Genomic DNA, 18,268 nt, shown 5'->3' with positions numbered 1-18,268 from the left:
TATTATGTAAACGTTGGACCATAATTGTTTAAACCTTCCAGTATCATCCGTTGCCTATTAAAAATATGGACTTCCAATTTTTCAACAGTGCCTTTTTAGTAAAAAAAGGATAAAATACACTCACCATCCTCATAAAATTCACCATTTTATTTTTAAAAAAATTTATTAAAAAAAATTTCTTTTAAGGGAAAATTTACCAGAAAAAATTACAATAGTATAGTCTTAAGTTTAATCAACTTAAGACTCCCCGTTAATCAGATTTATAAAATAGGTTTACATTTATTCTAGGATTTCTTGGTCAATCTGCAGATTGATCAACGTGTTCTTTGGTCATTCCAGTACTGTCAGGCGGGTTGTTTAGCGGTATAAAAAAATCTCGATTGACAAAATACCACGCAGGCCACTGAAGTTGGCGAAATGCCGAAACGCACGTGACAGACCGAAACCAGCTACGTTTGCTAGACCTGGATCGGAAACTTAAAAATTATTTTAAACAAATTGTTCAGTTTACTTTTTCGAACAGTATCGAATTGGTTTTACCAACCTGTTTGTTGTACATTTTTTGCCACTATGATTATACTTATTATTACAAAGCTTTAACAACTATGCTAGAACATTTAACAGCTGATAGAAAGTTTTAGGAAAAACAACTGTTCACAAAATATAAACGGTTTTCAACAATTTTTCATAGTTCAAGCACGAATTAAACGAAACAAAATGTGCCGTGATTGTCTGGATCTTTCATTTAAATTCCCTTACTTGCAGAATTGGCAAATATCTCCTTTTTTTGGAAAGTGTTGAATGTAGTTTTGCAACAATCAAGCATGGCTCCGAGGAAATTTCAGCTAAAAATAATCAGCACTAGCTTGACATATGCTGATTGTGGCGTTGGGATTATACGAATAATCACTAGATTCCTGAGTATCAAAGGAAATGATTTTACTCGTTTCTCTCATATATCAGACTTCCTCCATATTATTTTCAATTTTTCTACGAACACAAGATGCTTCCTGCAATACTGGAAAGAAGCCTGTTTTCAAAATTAGTGATAAAGCAGCGTATCTGCAATCATTCTTTCCAAATTCATGAATTTTTGAGCAAAATTGTTTGATCATGAGTCGTACGTAACGCCACAAATTTGTGAACACTCAAACATTACAATCTCTCTCCCTCTTTCACACCCTCTCTCTTTCTCTTGATGTGCTATTTTTTATGATAATATGTACTGTAAAATGATCATTGATTAGTATTAGCAGAAAAATCATTGTATAAAATAAAAGTAAAAATAAAATAAATTAAAGTATAACAAAAGAGAACAAGCGAACAAGCATAGTCAAAGTTATATATAAATAAATACTGGTGCAACATCAATTTTTTCTTACGTTTCTAGTGGAAATTTATGATTTTATTATTGTTTTTATGAAGAATAGGAGTTATAGTATTAATTGATTCTCTCTCCTCTCTCTCTCTCTCTCTCTCTCTCTCTCTATGTGCTATGTTTTATGATAATATGTACTGTAAAAGGATCATTGATTACTATTAGCAGTAAAAATCATTGTGTATAATAAAACTAAAAGTAAAATAATTGTAAGGATATATCAAAAAGGAACAAGCGTAGTTAATGTTAAAAACAAAATAAATATTGGTACAACATCAATATTTACATATACTTGTAGTGGAAATTTATGACTTTATCATTGTTTTTATGAAGAATAGGAGTTATAGTCTTAATTGGTTGTATCTCAAAGATATTTTTATATGGAATTGTGTTAGTAAAAAATGACACTTGTGGACCTATGAGTGACCACTACTTTTTACGATTTTATGTATATTGTAACCAAATTTATCATTATTTTATTTTAATGCTTTGCTATTATAAAATTTCTAACTTGATTGTGTTCAAAATTTTATTGGGAAATTGTTGCTAATTGCGTGTTAAAAGCAGTTTTAAAAGGAATATGATAACTTTGGAGTGTAAGCAGTTCATGCAGTTCACATGAGATGGCAGAACACTCCTGATTCTAGACATCATATTGAACAAAATTATGTCTAGCTTTTTTTTTGGTATGTGATATGATTTAATTGATCCAAACGCATTTAATATTCACAAATTACTAATAGTTTTGGACTAATATATTTTTTTTAATTTAACTACAATTGTATAATTATTATACAACAAACATTGGGTTTCTATTTTGTGAGCGGGGCAATAATTAACAGAAAAAGCTATCCATTGGCAAATCGTCTGGGATAATCACTTGAAAGGTTCGTCTGATCTATATTTTTTCAGTCGCCTATGGAGTTATAAAATAAGTCGTCGCGTTTGTGGTGATTAATTCAATGAAAATTTCAGGTACTTGTAAACAAATTTGATCAACATAACTTTTTGAGTAGGCCTTTTGTTCCTCAACGTTTTGCCATCATAGTTTTGTAATTTCCTTCTCCCGGAATTTCTTAGTTTTTGAGAATGTACTCTGCGATGCGTTTTCTCAAGTCGTCTGAGTGATGTAAAGTTTTCCCACAAAGAAAATTTATATGAATTTATATAATGAATATGATGGGTGGGTTAGCACAACCCGCCCCAATTTTCTGGCGTGTTTGCAAAAACATTTGGGGGCGTGTTTCCTTGTGGAAAACAATACCATTGAGATTAACCAATGCCAGTCGTTTTTGGTCAATTTCTGAGTTTAATCGCTTCAATTTGGGCAGCTACTCAAGAATTTCGGTTGAGTGAAAGAAGCCGACAATAAAGCACCATCTTTCAATTCCACCAAACCCACAACATAGCCTCCATTAGATCTGTTGCTTTTGGATTTGTTGTCTGAGGTTCGTTGCGTTATTTTCCAACATTTCTCCCTAAACGTTTTTTTAATAGACTTTTCATCTGCAGTTATCTTTTTTGGATCGTTTTCAGTGCGTTTAAGAAGGGAACCGCAGATATAATAACAAACATATACAGCTGTTCTCGGATGCGGTGAAATGCTTGTATGAGATATGATTAGTGTCTCATTGAGTACAGTTATTTGTGACCAAACTTGATTCAGTTATCATCAACGATTGAAGGACAACAAGAGGGGTTTTGCATCTTTCAAATTAACGTTTCCTCTTCTGAATCGAGCAAGCCACATACAGACGATGTTTTCTCCTGAAGCACATACTTTTCTAGCGGTCTCAGGCACCCTGGCTTGCTATTGAAGCAAAAAGCATTCCTTCCTTTAACGTACATCTTAATAATTGAATTCTATCTGACGGACCGGTATTGAAGCATCTTTCAGGCGGCAGGCTTTTCTTCTTAGATTCTCATTAAAGCGCGTGTCCTCCAATTCAGCATCATAGCCCCTTCCTATTCACAATATTTTATGCACTTTTGCTGATGAAATAGCCATCCTTTCTTCTTCTCTAGTTAGTCATCATATTCAATTTCGTTTAAACCTTATCCAGACTTGATCTCGCAAGTGAAGACTGAAATTAAACTAAATACACCCATATCACCTTTACTCTCCAAAAATACACTTATCCTACAGTCTATTTCATGCAAAGACGAATTCCACCCTCCGATATTGAGCACTATCTGGGACTATCAGTTTGGGAGAGTTGCGAAGTCCCTTATGGAAGTTCAGCAAGTAACACAAATATTTTTTTGTAAAATAACACCATAGAAAGAAAATTGTATATTTTCATAACATACAGGAAAATAATAACATCACCGTATTATATTAAACGTATTATGCTCGTGTGGTAGATTAAATAGGTAAATAATTAATTATTAAACACAATTTGAATTATTCAAAGTTCATGCTACATAATTTTTTGTCTCTTATGTAAACTACTCTTAGGAAAAATTACCTTAAAACTAAACAATTATTTACAAAAGTTTAAAAATGTTTCTTAAATACGTCGTATTTTGTACAATGGTAGGAAGGAATTATAAGGCAAATAATCAAAATCACAGTCCAATTAATATTAAAAGTAATCTAACAGCTAAGATCTTCTTTTTGTTCTTAAATAAAAAATTTGTCGTGCAGTCTCGAAGGAATATCATTCGATCTTTTTTTCGATATTTTTGAGTTGGGCGGGCGGCTTTTTCAAAATAACAGACCTAATGTTCTGGAAGGGCATCTCTATGAATAGAGTCAGGGCGATGGACGCGAGGACGACGCACGCCGTCTCTTTGATGTCGAACTGGAAAATCAAATCGAAAACAGTGAATTAAAAAAAAAAAATCACTGTGTCGAAAAAAGTTACCAGCAGTTGTATGGAGTAGTAGTCTGTGCTCCTCACCCTGCCGACGTTATAGAAGAAGACGGGGAACTGCGTCAGATAAAAGGTATAGGATAGTCTGGTCGTGATCTGCCAACCTTTCCATGTGCTCAATTCAGTTATAAAGCTCACTAATAAAAAATATAAACAACCATTAATTCCACGTGTTATTTCTTATGATAAAAAAATACAGAAAACATAATATGAAGTCTATATATGGACTTGGTATTCGTTGAGTTCTATGGTGGATTGAAATTGAATGTCTCAGGTCCGCTTGTCCTAGCTGTCCGTTGTTAGACAATCCATATCCAATAAAGCATATGCAGCGAGAACAAAAAGATCAGAAAGATAACAGACGATCGTTCATCCGAAATTATTATTTTTATTAAATACATTACATTTAGTGGTCTGATTGACCAAATTACTTTTTTCAGTTAATTATTCTTTGCATGTAAGGTCTTGGTAGAAACGAAAAAGCTAATGACACGAGCGGGATTCGAACCCACGATCCTCGGCTCAATACGCCTCTGCTACTTGAGCTATCGTGACTTCGATCCACTCGGACACCAACTCCCCATCTCAACCTACAATGGGGGTAACCTTGAGATGGGGAATTACCTTACACACAAAAAATTATTTTTTATGTTTTATTCTATTTCTTCGCAGAACTTATACTAAAAAATCAGGGCTAAGGCTACATAAAAATAAAACATTCACATATATCATTTACAACAGTCAATGTAATGTTGTTCACTGTTCAATGTTATCTACCAGAGGTACCGACAAATATAAATCTCATGCTAAACCGGTGGAGGGTCAATGGGTCCGTCTTCGCTCGCGAGTTTTGCAGGTTTTGTGTACCTTTGAAGTAAGGTAGCCTAACTGGTTGTGTTTGAGTTGATGATGAGTATTGATCTGCGAGCCGGTGAACTCATAGTCAACCGGCATAGAGTTACTTATTGGGTGGCTTAAAACCCGCCAAGACGTACCCAATTATGAGTCAGCATGCTTTTACTGACTAGGAGACCAACACCTATAGTCAAATCTTAACGTGACAAACGTACCTCACCCCTTAAGACCATATTTTTGAAAATTTAAACGAGTTAGTACAACTTACTGTCGATACATGTTTCCTAGATGTGTAACTCTAAGTAAACCTGCCAACAATGTGGAAAAAACATATCCGGTTACATCTTGATAATGAAAGCCTGCAGATTATATCTCAAACAACCGCCAAAGCAGAAACCGTATAACTTAGTTTAGGTAAGTAACCTTCTGCCTTATTGATAGTTCTTCCTCTGACGGCAGATTGACCAGAATCATCTTCCGTTTCACCCAAAACTGTAGAGTTTCCGCTAAAGAAAATACAATTTTTGTGAACTCTCGAAACTACGTAAAGGTTCAACCTATCTTTATACGTCAAAGGGACTTGATATTACAGAAGATATCAAGGCAGGCCAGGATGTTCGGTAACGACGAAATTATGGGTTTATCATCTCGCAGATCACTGTATTGGGTATTTAAACAAATTGGACGATGTGTTTTTAAATTAAACCATTTCCGTCATCTATTACAGAGAGGTCCAAGTTCAAACAGCATATTCAATAGCAGATAGGAAGTCATGCAAAGGATATGGCTTTTCAACTTATAAGTTGGGTTTGTTATTCCAAATTCTACATGAAAATACAAATATCTGATTTCAGGATGATCTCCCGAAATGGAGTTTTTTGTAATACAACAGAATGCATCTAAAGCTTGCATCTAAACACCGATACCCAGGGGGTGCAGATAACCTCGTAGGATCCACCCATAAACGAAATGCGATTTTGAGGCTGCTGAAGATTGGCTATTAGTCCAGAAACGTCCAAGAACAATGTAGTGCCAGACAAAAACTTGGTTTATTTACATAAACTACAAATGGTGAGATGTTTGGTTTAGATCTGGGAAATGAGGTCGTGTAGGTCAAACTCGGTGTCATGGTTTGTCAGATTAAACCAGGGTAGGTAGGCAGACCAGGATGATCGGAAATAACCAAACGATAAAAAATCAAAATTTTGGGATAAAATATCGATATCTATGTTAAAAGCTCACTTCAAGTTTAATATTGATATCATGCAAAATGTTCTCTTATAATTTTACTTTGGTATGTCTCGTTGGATAATATAATAGAAGGCATTTCAAAGCGGCAGCGGTAAATGATCGGACCGGAGGTGATAAGTTTCAATGAAAAAATTACTTTCGTTGTAAAACCAAACGCTTAGTTGTTCAAAGCGTTAAATATTACCTCCGTTTCCCGTGTGAGTTGTAAAAATGACCCAGGAGAAAACGAGGCACCAGGTGATCGGCGCGAACCCCGCGTACATCACAGCGTCCGTGGTGTCGTAGACGTAAAACCTATCGCCCATTTTCGACGGTTGCACGACGCACTGGTACAAGCTGCAAATAGCCAGCATCCATCCCAATGCCAGCTGGCTCTGCATAAAAGACAAATTACAATTAAAAATTTGTAAATTAGGTTCAGACTGGGGCTTCCCAAACTGTGGTCTGTTGGCTTTAACTAGGGGGTCCGTGGTGAACTAGGAGAGAAATTAATAAATACAAAAATAAACGTAGCATCAATAAATAAATTTTAAAAAATAATAACAATGAGTACTGAAAACGAAAGTTTTTTATTTTTTCAATCTACGGTTTATTTTTGCACATGTAAGCTAGAATTCTCTCGCGAGTACACTGCATATTTGTGTCATCCTCATTGATCAGTTATTTACTTTAGTATGGATCGGTTGCTGAAGTCAGGATATTGTGTGATTTGCGAGCCTGCACTGGCTGCTTGTCAAAACATCATTAAAACTCATGCAAAACTATTAATGACAACTCACTAAAACCATCTTACTTGATCAGTTATAGAGTGGTACAGGCAGATAAAGCTCATAGGAGATGGCTAAAAAGTTTGATAAAGCCCTGGTTAAGATGAAAAAGACTTACATTTTTCAATTTAACGTCTCTTCCCCATTGCCTGAGTACATAGCCAAGTGCGATTCCCATCACGTAAACCGTCGCTCGATGCGTAGGCAAAATGTAAGAGTAATCTGCTGTGTCGAACATTTGGGATATCCTGAAATAAATTCCTTATTTGATAGAAAGTTTAAAGATTAATAAGTAAAATATATAAAAAAAATCCATTACGAGTTTCCGAAGTAAACGTATAAATTTAGCTGCCTGTAATAAACAGCATAGAGCCTGAGCAACGTGGAAAGTACGCCAATTATCAGAAGGGTCAGCAAGCCCTGCTTAGGCCATTTGTTCACGATGTAGATCAGAAGAGGAGAGACCAAGAAAAGTTGGGTGTCTATTCCGATGTGATGAGTATGTGTTAGGCACTGTAAAATAAAAGATTGACGCATATTCAATATTGTGAGATTCATCATAAGGTTTACTGGGTGATGAACCAGTAGTTGTTCGTTTCCTTTCGTGGTATCCACCCTCGTTTTGTCTGTAGTTTCGGCATTTTGTAAACTTCAGCGTGGATTTTGGGAATATACTGGAACGAAAGTGGGTTGGTGTTTTGCCTCACCGTATTTACACGCCTTATATATGAAAAAACGATCAAGCTCACCAGGGGATATTATGAGGATGCACACAAAAAACGATCTCTATGTAGTGGAAATAGTTAGCCCCCTGTTCAGGGTTATAAGCAGGGTGAGGTATGATACAAGACTATAAATTAATTCATAACTTCATAAAAACGTGATTTATCTACATATAACATAACTTGTCTAACGCCCAAGCAATGAAAAAAACCATCATCGGTAGCTGGTCAGGGTTTTAACCAGGGAGAGCAAGACACAAAATTAATTGGTGAATTGCTAACTTGATGAAAAATTGTGTATTTTTGAGCTGTCCGATAACCTAATACTCGTGCGATACATGACATTTAAGAATTTATGTCTCACTTAATCTCTATATTTGACTTATTTTGATATCGAAGTAGTCGAAATGGTATGATTAGTGGCTTAATTTTAAGCAGGGAGATAATTTTAAGTAAGGGAAGATACAAGAGTCATATAGATTTATATATATATATATATATATATATATATANAAAAGTATTGAACACCACACTCACTCCATCATTTATCATTTCTAAGTTCATAGATTCATACAGACAATAGATTGATCGAATCGAAAAACGATCATCAGTGACTCAACAGGGGCATAAGTAGGGAGAAGCTAGGCACACAGCAAAAGATAATTGATAGCTTGATTGAAACGTAATATCTAAGGACTACTTAATTTCAAAATAGTCAAAATAGCATGATAAGTAGCAGGTCAGGGATATATTCAGGATGAGGTAATACACAGAGCTATAAATTAATTGCTACTTTGATTAAAAAAATGCACACTACTTATTTCATGAACCCCTATCTCTTTTTCCACCGTCACAATCTTTTTCTCATTTACCATAAAGTTTATGCTTTTTGATTCGATATCAAAAGAAAATTGTATGCATCTAGAAAGCTCATTAAATGAGACAGTTGTTATGAAATTTGCCATTCTCTAGAGCGAATTTTTCCAACGATTTTGTACCTTTTTTCCACATTTTAGATTTAGCAGTTTTTGAAAGATTTAGTTTTTGTTTTTTAGCAAAAATTAAACAGTAAGTTATAAGAGTGCCTTCTTAAAAGAAATTTACATGTACTTTTTAACGCTTTTTTTTGGATTTCTCTAAGAATGTATAGTTCAAGAGCTGCGAGTAGATTTAGACGAAGACCATAGTTGAAAATAGCATAAAATATTGAATATCTGCGAAAGGATTGACCATTTTTCATATGAACTGTTTTGGAGCATGTGAGGTGTGAAATTCACTGCCAAGGTTATGACGCCTGACTCCCTGTATTGATGACCAATCGATTACACAGCTTTAGATGATTTTCTATGACTAGGAAGAGGGGTGTTTTTTCCCATCAATTTTACTCGCTTATTTTAGAAATGAACTCAGTTTTTTGATAGAACGTACAGTTTTCTCACAAATCTGAGTTCTCCCGCAGTGATCGTTTACAGGTAATGTCGTTTAAAGATAGATCGTGTTTACAGGTAGACCGTTTACGGGATCGGAAACCAAAAAAAAAAAAAAAAAAAAACGTCACCCCTACAACTTCACATGGTAGGTAATTGACACACCCCTGAAAGACCGGAAGCTAGTTTTGCATTTAGAACAAGATGGCCTCAGAGAACGAAGTTTATTCCAGGCACGAAAAACATCAAACATAACCCCCTTGTGCACCCTCAAAAAATACTCCTACCTCCATTACACATAAAACTGAGCCTCAAGGAACAACCTTATCTAAAGAGAGTGAGTGCTTTAAATACCTGGCTATAAAAGTTTCCTGCGATCACTGCCGAAAAAATAAAAGCAGGCATTTTCATTGGCGCTCAAATTAATCAGCTCTTCCGGGATGAAGGGTTTATACGCCAATGAAAGAAAAACTCGCATGGAATGGATTTAAAATAGTCGTTGTAAACGTTTTGGGCAATTTTAAGCATCCAGATTTTAAAAATAAGGTGAGCAATATGCTAAAGAGCTTTCAAGAACTAGGATGCAATATGAGCGTGAAAGTACATTTTCTACACTCACACGTAGACCATTTTCCCGAGAATCTTGGTGACTTCAGCGAGAAGTATGGTGAAAGGTTCCACCAGGACATAAGAGAAATGGGAAGGAGATACCAGGGAAACTGGAATTCGAGCATGATGGCAAACTACTGCTGTATGCTGAAGCGAGACTGGAAGGATGATGGGTCAACATCACGGAAAACCAAGAAAAGAAAATTCAAAACCTAACCTAGAAATGAAATTGGTTACTTTATACATGACTGTAAAAATGTATTTATTTTACTTACATAGTAATATAAAGTTTATAGTGTTTCATCTCTCAATTAATTATTCAAAATTATGGGTTCTCATTGATTCCGATAATAAAATTTGCTGTTATATTGAATTCGATTGAAAAATCCTGAAGTGGTAGAAACATACTGAAGTCATATTCAGAATCAGCTCTGAAAAATCATTCAGAAACACCTGATATGATGAAATCATCAAAAAAGTTTCATTTGCATACTGGTCTTATCCAAGTAATCAGAGAACATGATTAGGGGTCAGGGATTTAAGCAGGCTGAGTCAAGTCACAAAACGACTATTTATTAATAACGATCATAACTAGATACAAATGGCTTGCCTAATTTCAGTCGACAAGCTGTATAATACTGATGATGGATTAAGGTAGTCACTACAAATTAATTAATAGCTTGATTCAAGCTCATAGGTTGAACTTATAGAGCTTGCTTAAGATCCAAGTAGAAGAAAACCTATGATAAGCAGCAAGGTACCAATCTACTTATAGCCATATTTTCCACCGCTGAATAGGGCGAAATGCCGAAACGTGCTGACAGACAGCGCGTCCAGAACAATCGGAAACGACAAAACTACGTATTTTATATTTAAATTAATGCAAAAACGTGTTGAAACAACAATGAACAAGGAACTTTAAATTGTAAACTGATATCGCAGAGTTCATTAGCGATGTATTGTACTTCACTTGCCATTATATTTTTCACACAATTAGAAAGAACTTGTTCTGTCTGTCAAAGTTTTCTCAAGGATTGAAACTAATTTTTATTAATTTTATAGGCATTTTGTCTTGAGTGAACGGTTTGGCAAGGCTAGAAGTCAAGGCCTTACTATTTATTTGGACAATTGATAGGATTGATTACCATATTTTGGAAACCGAAGTAGTTATGGATGAGTAGCATGTTTCTCCACCAGTACTGCTTGCAGAGTGTAGCGTGATGTTCGATGACGAGCGGCCATTGAGGGCCGGATCCCAGATACGGAAGGATGAACGTGCAGAACAAGATCAAAGCTCCCAGAGTCGGCAGCAGCCTGTGCCAAAAACCACGTATAAACGGATTGCAAGATGATTAAAATTTGAAAATTTTATTCACCTCATAAATCTCGAAAGGAATTCTCTCGGGACGTCGATTTTCTTAGTCCTCTGATATTGTTTTCCGAGGGAGTGGGACGTGAGGAGGCCACTCATCATGATGAACGGGTCGGTATAAAGGCTCGCCGCCCTCGCGACCACCGTCCACGGTTTTCCAAGCGCCTGATACATAGCGTCAATTAAGTTTTCGTGAATATTATCAAATATTATTAAATTTACCTCAGCCATTATGGTTCGGTTCATGTAAGGGTTGTAAAAAAGCGCCATCGACTTGTGAGATATGTAGAGCATTATAGCATTTAAAAACCTGATTCCGTGTACGCTTGAGATATCATCGGGTGCGACTTCTGTTGAAAAAAGCTTCTTGCAGTTTTTCTTGAGCGAAAAACATATAAGCAAATCCATTCCTATGCCTAGGAAATTGCATTATTTAAATTTACTATTAAAAACGTTTCAAAACAGTCTTTGCTACTCACTTGTCTCTTCTAGCTTGAAGAAATCAGCTCCAGTCGCTAAGAAGCAGAAGCCAATTATGACCAGGAATAAAGTTCTAAAACAAAAAATCGTTATTTTTTATTAATGTTGATTCTTTTTACTTGGGATATAACTAACTTACCCGACTACCCAGGCAGAAGTCGCCACTTGTTCAGTAGAAGCGACTTGACACATCTCTGGGAACACTTTGACCGAAGCTTTAAGTCCTGTACCGGAAGAAAGGTCGTCGGCCACTTTTGACATAGAATCTTCGACGTCGGTGGTCGAGCAGCTCTTCGGCACGCAAACTGCCCAGTGGATGCTGCTGAACCTGGGAACTCTATGACCAGGCTATGAAAAAAAAGCAAAACATTATTTATTAGAAAAAAAATTCTAATTTAATATAATTTTTATTTGAATTAATTAATCTTTATGTAAGATATTGGCTGAAAGGAAAAAGTTAGTGTCACGGCGGGATTCGAACCCACTACCTTCGGCTCAATACACCGCTGCTCTAACCACTTGAGCTATCGTGACTTCGTGAGCCGATGGTCGTGGGTTCGAATCCAGCTCATGACACTAACTTTTTCATTTCATACAATCCCTTACATAAAGATTAATTAATTGAATGAAGTTATTTGGTCAATCGGACCACGAAATACAGTGGATTTAATAATTTTCATCCCCAAATTTATAGTACTATTATTGTTATTGCTCTTGTGAGACAATAAGAAAAATAAGCGGGCTTTCAAAAGTTGTACAGTGAAAAGTTCTGGCAGATAGCTATATAAACCATTGATATGTATAAATTATTATTATAAACCTTTTCTACAAGTAAAATTATCAATTGAAATTAATATAAACTTTATTGTATTCATTTTATTCGAGCTCTGACAATTTTCGCAGAATTTGCCTATCAAAGGGTTACGGCATCTTCAGTAGTTGATCTGTTATTTTTTCCCTGTCGAAGCTCTTGTATAAGAGTTTTAGTTAGTTTTACAAATGAAATAGGAAAAAGCAGAAAGAATTGGACCCGGTAAAGAAAAAATAACACACCGATCAGCGAGATTAGTCATGCCCGGATAAAAGTGATCAATTTTGAAAGGTTCATCACAGTCTATTTAATATGACAAGTATTACATCAATATAATCATTAATTTTATTTTACTATTAACATGGGTTTTCTTACATCTTTGACTGTTCCTCGGAAGGCGTGATGAGAGTGGATGAGAGTGTGCGCTTCTGTGAGGGCGTGGAAGTCCGTCCCGGCCAACTTGAGGTCGATATAAGTCAAGCAGTACTTACCCTCCGCGGATAAGCATAGGTCAAAGTCGCCGAACTGGTTGACGTTACCTCGGAGGAGGCCAGATGGCAACTTTGCCGTCGCGTCGTACACTAAAACAAGAAAGTGCATTATAAAATGATATTTGATTGATAATTTTGGTAATTCTGTTGTGTTGTATGTGTTTATTATATAAGTGGTGAAAGTTTAGTTTTAAATAATAACTTGTGCAAACAAAGGATTTTTATGGGTTTAAAATTACTTATTTCTTTCTTGTACGTGCGAAAACATAAAGCCTTGAGTCTTTCAAATAATGATACAATACACACAAAAAATTTAAACTTGGTTATAAAAGTTCCGCCTGTAAAATTTTCTAGTTAGTACATTGATCTATATTTCGTGTCTGAATTGCATAAAATAGACAAAAATATTAGCCATACATAATCAGTCTCAAATGTAATTTTCATGATCTTTCAAAGTGTATATGAATTGCCTGATATCCAACCAATCTTAAGAAACATCATCAGTTATTGGTCAGGGTATAAGCACGGTGATGGAAGGCGCACGATAAAAATTAGTTAATAGCTTAATCCAAACAAGAAACATGTCTTACTTGGCCTCCAAGTAGTCGAAATAGTATGTTAAGTGGCAGGTTATGGTTTATTGTTAAGTTGATAAATTAATTGCTACCTTAATAAAAAAAATGATATATTTAAACGTAAGTATTCTAGAAACTATGAAGAGAGGCTGCTCAGAGTTTTAAGCAGTTTGAAACAAACCGGACAGACTTAAGAAAAACTTGAAGTATCTATGTTGCTGAATATTCAAGTTCAAGTATTCGAACGATTGGTGGCTTGTCAGGGTTATAAGCAGTGAGAGCAAGACACAAAACTAATAACTGATTGCTGACTTAGTAAAAACTTGAAGTATTTATGACCAGTGTAATGTTTAAGTACACATTCGAAGAACCAGGAATCAGGGTTAAGAATTGGGCGAGGCAAGACGCAAATCTATAAATTAATTGCTAGCTTATAAATTTATTATGTTCTTTTATATACTTATTATCTGTCTAAGTAGTATTAACCAAAACAGGCTGTATTCGACCTGATGATGCCTAAGCTATCGAAAAGTCATCAACGGTAGCAGGTCAGAGTCAGCTGGGCGAGGTAATGCACAGATTTTTTAAATCAATTGCTACATTGATCAAAAGATGATATATTTATTACCTTTCTAATGTCTAAGTACTCAAAAAACGATAATTACCGGCTGGTCTGGGTTTTACAAATTTTTTGTTACAATACTTGAACAATTTGATTTTTTCTTCATTAGTTTCAATTGATTACAGTAATGTAGAAATTAGTCATCAAATGCTACTACAAATTCATATACAAGTCAAGGTGAATTTACGGCATCTATTCAATATCAAGTTTTGATATAACAAACAAACTCTCAACACGACACGCAAGAATGGCACAATTACGCAGAATATACACTTTGAGCCCTGAAGATGATCTCAATAAAGATCGAAACGTTGGCACGATAAAGAAAATGTTTTTCTGAAACTACGTCACATCAGACCACCATTTTCGACCACCATAATCACCACACATTTGCTATAAACCAATTTTCGAGTTTCTTTTAGAATATGTTTATTATAAAGACTTTTGATATTATCTGCCACTGTACACCCTTGGGCGAGAGTGCCTTCTATTTGGTGTAGGGTACCTGCAGCTGATTCTTTCTCTGGTGTCATTGCAATGAGAAAAAACATTTATTTTATAAATAACCATATCCTCGTATACATGAAAGCATATGGACAAAATCATAAGAAAAAATAATGCCAGACATTTTAAAATAATCTGCACGATGTCTTCAGACTACATAAGAGAAAAAAACCGTCCTCCATTCGCGTGGTCTTTCCTCTGCAAATGCAAACCATATCATCTTGCACACATTGCAACTTCGAACATTCTCTCAAAGTGAAACGTTAGACACGTCCATGATGTAACAGTTAAAAAGTAGAGGACCCAAAATTGATCCCTGAGGAACTACATTGTCAGTGTGAGCAAATTTTGAGTTAAAAGTGGATAATACTATCACATTTAGTTTCAATTGAAACACAGGTGATTCTGTCGGATAAGACAACTTAATGCACTTTAGTCCCACTCCTTTTACACACACTCGAATTCCTCCATAAAATATCTAATTGTAAGTCCAAAGAAGCCAAAGCCTTAGATAAATCATATTAAGTTGATACCGAAGAATATTAAATTCGCCACGATCTTTTTGTAGAGAAAAATCCAGAAGGATGTTTAAAGCAAATTGTCTCTAAGACTTCAGCTTTTTTATGTAAATCGTAGTCAGAGTTTTTTATGCCTTGGTTTATATGAAACATTTTTATGGAATAATTGCAAATTCGAATGTACAATAATTTTAAGCTTTACAGATCTATTTTGTAAATAGTTTGTGAATGAAATTAGTATTTAGAGGGGCATTAATATAAGTAACTTGGCTGAAAAAGAATTAATAAGAACATTCATTAAGGCTGTTTTTGTTTTAAAGAACGGCCTTAGTAAATTTTATTTATATTATCACAATTAATAAAAGTCTTCACAAAATGCCTGGATCTGGCGAAGATGGAAGATTTGGTTTATTCCGTCTTCGGTTAAAGACAGGCGACAGAAAGATCCTTTGATTCGCCAACGGCTCAGTGAATCGGCTCTTAATTACACGGTGGAAAAAGGAAGTCGATATTCACCTTGAAATGCACAAGACTACGTTCATGAGAGGTTTTGATCAGGAAACGTGCATTTTCCGTCTCCTGGATAATGCCAGACGTCGGAGGAAATGAGACGGCTCCGCGCCAACCTAGTCTTTACGAATCGTAAATTTAAAACGGGGCATTAGTTCTAAGAGAAGGATGGAAATTTCTTATTTAAAACTTATTTTTCTTCCATACCGTTCCATCGGGTGTCGGTCGAATTTTGATTTTGTACATTTTTACCGATTTTCCAAGATTTTTACTATTCCATAAATTTAATGAAATTTTAGCATTGTTTATACTGATTGATATGGAATTGCAAAAAAAGCAAAACATTAACTAAAAACAAAAATCAAAAAATTGGTTGATCTGGCGAGTTTTGATAATTGGGCCAACCACCATCAACGGGCTGTAATCACAAAATAATTACACCAGAAAAAATATTATGTACATAAAGGATACATTTTTTTATCTTTTGCTATTATGTCGCGCAAGAGTTCTTAATTCAATTTTTTTTATCCAATTGAAAACTTTAAATACAATAAAAAAATAAAATTCATTATCATTATTCTTATTTATTCATTTTAAGGGGCATCCGACAGCTTGGTCATTTCAGCTCCGAGCGGTATACACATAACACACATTCAATACGCATTCACACAAATAAATGCAGTCACATCTATATACATTGCATTCATTCTATTAGAAAGTACTGAATATTCCTCCATCGGCCTGCATACAATAACAAACTAATCTAGTAATTGGGGTCGATGGGGTATTTTCGTAAATATTCCGCCATCGACCCAAGTCACGTACACAGCTCGGGGGGTGATCGGGATGCTATTCCATCATCAGTCCCTCCCCATTCACTCTAATAAATACTACTTCAAATTTTGAAGGCTATATACAATAAAAAATTCCCATTTCCCATAAAAAGTGGAACAATGGACCTTGGAACCATTGTTCTTATTCTATTAATTTTCTATTGCCTTTTAAATTAGAAAATATTAGAAAATTAGAAATCTTGGTGTTTTGTGTCAACAAATCTGTCCTTCAATATTTCCAAAGCTTCCCAACGAACAGAAGATATTTTTACAATTAATCGACAAAGCTCTATTTTTGTTCGATCGGTTTTTTTTATTTTTAAGGAGTGAATATCCTTAGCTCGTTGTAGATAACGTGATTTTCTGATAAAAAAAGCAAGTTTATGACATACAAAAGAGACACTTTCCAGACTTCTGCATGATTCAAATTCTGATGAATACGAAGGTTTATAAACAAATATCTGAGCTTCTGATCAAATATCCTTGTATAAGGAGAAGAATAAATTGGATTATAGTCCATCAAAATCAGACTTTTTTACAAGCACCTTGTTATTGGGACGTGAGACGAGAAAAAGTGTAAAATGAGCTCCTGTTGGATTTCAAATCCTCATGAACAGGAAAGTTTACAACCAAATAATATGAGATTTTTTTTTGTGCTGCTTTATTTCAGCTCCTGATACGATGTAGTGTGTAAATAAGCTTCTATGCAAATGCCACTGTACAAAAGCAAAAGAAAAAATTAGATTATAGTCCATCAAAATCAGACTTTTTTACAAGCACCTTGTTATTGGGTCGTGAGACGAGTTAGTATGTAAAATGAGCTCTTGCTGGATTTCAAATCCTCATGAACAGGAAAGTTTGCAACCGAGTAATATGAGAATTTTTCCTACGCTGCTTTATTTCAGCTCCTGATACGATGTAGTGAGTAAACTGAGTTCCTACACAAATGCCACTGAACAAAAGCAAAAGAATAACTTGGATTATAGTCCATCAAAATCAGACTTTTTTACAAGCACCTTGTTATTGGGTCGTGAGACGAGATAATGTGTAAAATGAGCTCCAGTTGGATTTCTAATCCTCATGAACAGGTTAGTTTACAACCAAATAATATGGAATTTTTTCCTTAGAGATATAGATATAATGTAGTGCGGAAATCTTTTGTGGATAAATGTTATTAAGCATCTTGAAAAGAAAGGTTTACAACAAAATAACCTGGGATTTGTACCTTTGCTACTTTATTTCAGCTCCTGATAAATAAATGGGTAAACAGAGCTCCTGCAGTTAATTCAAATCCCAATTCAAAGCCAGATTAGTAAACGAATAATCTGGATATTTGGGTTGTTTTTTAAGCTGCTTTATTGCAGCTCCTGATGCAATGTAGTGGGTAAAAAGTGATGCTGCGGTGGATTCAAATATTCTGATTCACAGATCCATAAAGCCATGACTTTTTTGAAACCTCCTGCTAGGCGGTCGTAAACTGAGCCCTTGCAGAATTCAACTCCTGATGAATAGTGAGGTTTAGCCAAATAATCTTGATGTTTTCTAAAACTTCTAGATGCCAGAATTTTATTAGGGACGGTTAGCTTTGATTAGCTATGATTAGTGCCGTGGTTTTAAATATCCTGTTTCAAAATCTGTGAGATCCAGGCCTTTTTACATTGGATGTT

The 18,268-nt window shown here is 35.1% G+C and overlaps 1 protein-coding gene across 1 annotated transcript in view; it reads right to left on the bottom strand.

The window, feature by feature from the left end:
* Positions 1-4,019: 4,019 nt before the first annotated feature.
* Positions 4,020-18,268, bottom strand: part of LOC106664355 (O-acyltransferase like protein) — a 67,231-nt gene continuing 52,982 nt past the window's right edge. The window contains exons 3-13 of the mRNA XM_014390024.2: positions 12,924-13,129; positions 11,877-12,085; positions 11,737-11,810; positions 11,480-11,673; positions 11,262-11,422; positions 11,031-11,199; positions 7,447-7,640; positions 7,246-7,375; positions 6,545-6,734; positions 4,246-4,391; positions 4,020-4,182 (exon numbers count right to left, since the gene is read on the bottom strand). Coding sequence (XP_014245510.1) covers positions 4,039-4,182; positions 4,246-4,391; positions 6,545-6,734; positions 7,246-7,375; positions 7,447-7,640; positions 11,031-11,199; positions 11,262-11,422; positions 11,480-11,673; positions 11,737-11,810; positions 11,877-12,085; positions 12,924-13,129 — 1,817 coding nt within the window. The 3' untranslated portion in view covers positions 4,020-4,038. The remainder of the gene's footprint in view (positions 4,183-4,245; positions 4,392-6,544; positions 6,735-7,245; positions 7,376-7,446; positions 7,641-11,030; positions 11,200-11,261; positions 11,423-11,479; positions 11,674-11,736; positions 11,811-11,876; positions 12,086-12,923; positions 13,130-18,268) is intronic.

The sequence above is a fragment of the Cimex lectularius genome, unplaced genomic scaffold (genome assembly GCF_000648675.2).
Source record: "Cimex lectularius strain Harlan isolate CLEC.00 unplaced genomic scaffold, Clec_2.1 scaffold119, whole genome shotgun sequence".
NCBI classification, from domain to species: domain Eukaryota; kingdom Metazoa; phylum Arthropoda; class Insecta; order Hemiptera; family Cimicidae; genus Cimex; species Cimex lectularius.
Note: the sequence above shows the minus strand (reverse complement) of the source record. Positions and strands in the feature narration are given on the sequence as shown.